General features: G+C 33.8%; 1 protein-coding gene across 1 annotated transcript; it reads left to right on the plus strand.

The window, feature by feature from the left end:
- The first annotated feature begins 1,925 nt into the window (after positions 1-1,925).
- Positions 1,926-2,641, plus strand: LOC107493291 (uncharacterized). Its single transcript, XM_016114394.3, has 3 exons — positions 1,926-2,040; positions 2,212-2,415; positions 2,507-2,641. Exons 1-3 carry the CDS (start codon positions 1,948-1,950, stop codon positions 2,639-2,641), a joined length of 432 nt encoding a protein of 143 aa, XP_015969880.1. The 5' UTR covers positions 1,926-1,947.
- The last annotated feature ends 53 nt before the right edge of the window (positions 2,642-2,694 follow it).

Here is a 2,694-nt window from a genome sequence, read left to right on the forward strand (position 1 = left end):
AAAAAAAGGTGAATGAAGGCCCGTGGAGGAAAAGGTCAATCTTTTTTGATTTACCTTACTGGAAGTATAACACATCAAGACACAATCTTGATGTAATGCATATAGAAAAGAATATAGTTGACAGTATTCTTGGAACTCTCTTGGATATATCTGGAAAGACAAAAGACCACCTAAATGCTCGATATGACTTGAAAGAAATAGGCATTCGTAAGAATCTTCATCCAAAAGAAATAAGAGGTCATAGAAAAGTGAAGTTTGCAAAAGCATGTTTCTCCATGACTAAAGCTGAGAAATCAATTTTTTGTGATGTCTTGAAGAAAGCAAAGCTACCTGATGGTGTTGCCTCAAATATTTCTCGATGCGTGAACCTTGCAGAAAGAAAAGTATCAGGTTACAAGACTCATGATGCCCATTTTATGCTGCATTATTTGCTGTAAATTCCCATCAAAAGTATACTTCCAGATTCGGTCGCAATCCCTTTAATTCGGCTTGGCTCTTTTTTTCGTCAGTTATGTCAAAAGGTTATCACATTAGAAGAGATAAATCAATTGGAAGCAGAGATTGTGATAACACTATGCCAATTGGAGAGGATTTTTCCTCCTTCATTTTTTGACATAATGATGCATTTGCCTATTCATTTGGCTAATGAAGTGAGACTAGGCGGCCCAGTTCAATTTCGGTGGATGTATCCTCCCGAAAGATACATGTGTACTTTGAAGTCATATGTTCGAAATAGAAGTCATCCTGAAGGATCTATTGCGGAGGCCTACTTGGTTGATGAGTGTTTAACTTTTTGCTCACGTTATTTACATGATGGTGTTCAAACAAAATTGAATATAATACCCCGGAATAATGATGCTAATGACTTTGAAGCGGAAATTCCACATTCATTTCCAATTTTGTTTCCTAAGAAAGGCTGTCCATTGGGAGCAAAGAAGGGTGATATTTTTTCTCTTGACGACAAGTCTCGAAATCAAGCCCATAGCTATATATTATTGAACTGTGGAAAAATTGAAGACTATGTTAGGTAAATCCTACTTACCAAACATATTATTGAACTGTCCATTTCTTTTAATTTTTTTAATTAAAATGATATAATTGAGTTAGACTACTTTGGCAATTTTAAGGTTGTATTGTTTAGATGTGACTGGTATGAGACTCAAGAGGATGGCTATGGCTCTTCATATGTTCAATTCAACAAAAAATGTTATCAAGAAGAGCCTTTTGTGTTGGCATGTCAAGTACACCAATGCTTCTATGTGCAAGATCCATTTGATCAAAATAAACATTATGTTATGAAGTCAATTCCAAGGGATTTATTTAGCATAGGTGACGAAGCTGATGTTGATCCCCAAGCTATATATGAAAAAGAGCCATCTGACCAGTCAATGGGTCCTTCTATACCCAATGATAATGGTGAAATTGATTTGATTAGGGGTGACTTGCACGAAGTTGTTATAGATGCTTCAAAAGGAGTTCTTCTTTCACAAGAATACAACACAGAATCAGAAGATAATTCCGAAGACGACATTGAATGATTTATACTTTTTTCCTTCATTACACTAAATAGTAGGGAAGTGGAATGAAAGATGTATATACTTTAACTTTTTAATTGCATTAAACAGTAGGAAAGTGGAATGAAAGATGTATCACTTTTTTATATATGTGTCTTATGACATGCCTTCTTGTTTATTACTATTAAATAGTAGTCTTCAATTACATCCTCAGCAAACAGCTCCTTCAGTTCCACAATGTTATCTCCTTCAGCTCCTTCAGTTGCACATATTTATAGATACTCCAAAGACTAGAAGGACACGAGGAAAAACAAGGTGTGCTAAAATCCATGCAAGAAGTTGGGAAGAAAGAGAAGAGGTGACTTTTTATAAAGGATAAGCAGTGGGACCAACTCTAAGAAGAGTGAATGATTTAACTTACTTTATTGGAACAATGGGAAGGAATAGCGATTTCATAACATTGATGTACACTAGTTGGAAAGCTGTGCCCCTCAAAGTCAAAAAGCGCATATGGAAATATATTAATGTAAGTGTTTTATTTCTCATCTATTTTTTATGATCTGAAAATTTTCAATTTTGTATGGCTTAGCTGTAGTTTTGTGAAAATATATAGCTGCTGTTTTACACTGCAGTTTTGTCTTTGTTTTTAGTGTTCTTGAATTGTCATTTACAATTTTTGTTTTGTACTTTTTCGTAGTCAAAGTTCATTCTTCCAAAAGAGGGGAAAGGGTGGGTGATGACTGGTGTTCGAGAAGCTTGGAAAGGTTACAAAACAAGAATCAAGGGAAAGCATTTTGAGAGATATAACAACATTGAAGATATGCTGAAAAATCGTCCTTTAGATATTCCAGAAGTTCAATTTCAAAAGTTAATTGCATATTGGAGTATTCCTTCTGTTAAGGTGAGTTGTAGAATAAATAATTCTGTTTCTTTGTCTTTTTTTATGCTTTTAGTTTATTACATATAACTCCCTTTAATTTTGTTAGGTATAGGCTCTATCTCGTTTAAATTCTGAAAATCGTAAAAAGCAACAACATCAACATCGAATGGGACCTATAAGTTTTGCAAGAGTGCGTAATGAAATGGTAATAATTTTGATTTTTTATAAGTTTTTTCTTGTTGTATAATGACCATCTTAAAACTAGATAAATATTATTTTTGGCCATTTTTAATACTCTTT

The sequence above is a fragment of the Arachis duranensis genome, chromosome 6 (assembly GCF_000817695.3).
Source record: "Arachis duranensis cultivar V14167 chromosome 6, aradu.V14167.gnm2.J7QH, whole genome shotgun sequence".
NCBI classification, from domain to species: Eukaryota; Viridiplantae; Streptophyta; class Magnoliopsida; order Fabales; family Fabaceae; genus Arachis; species Arachis duranensis.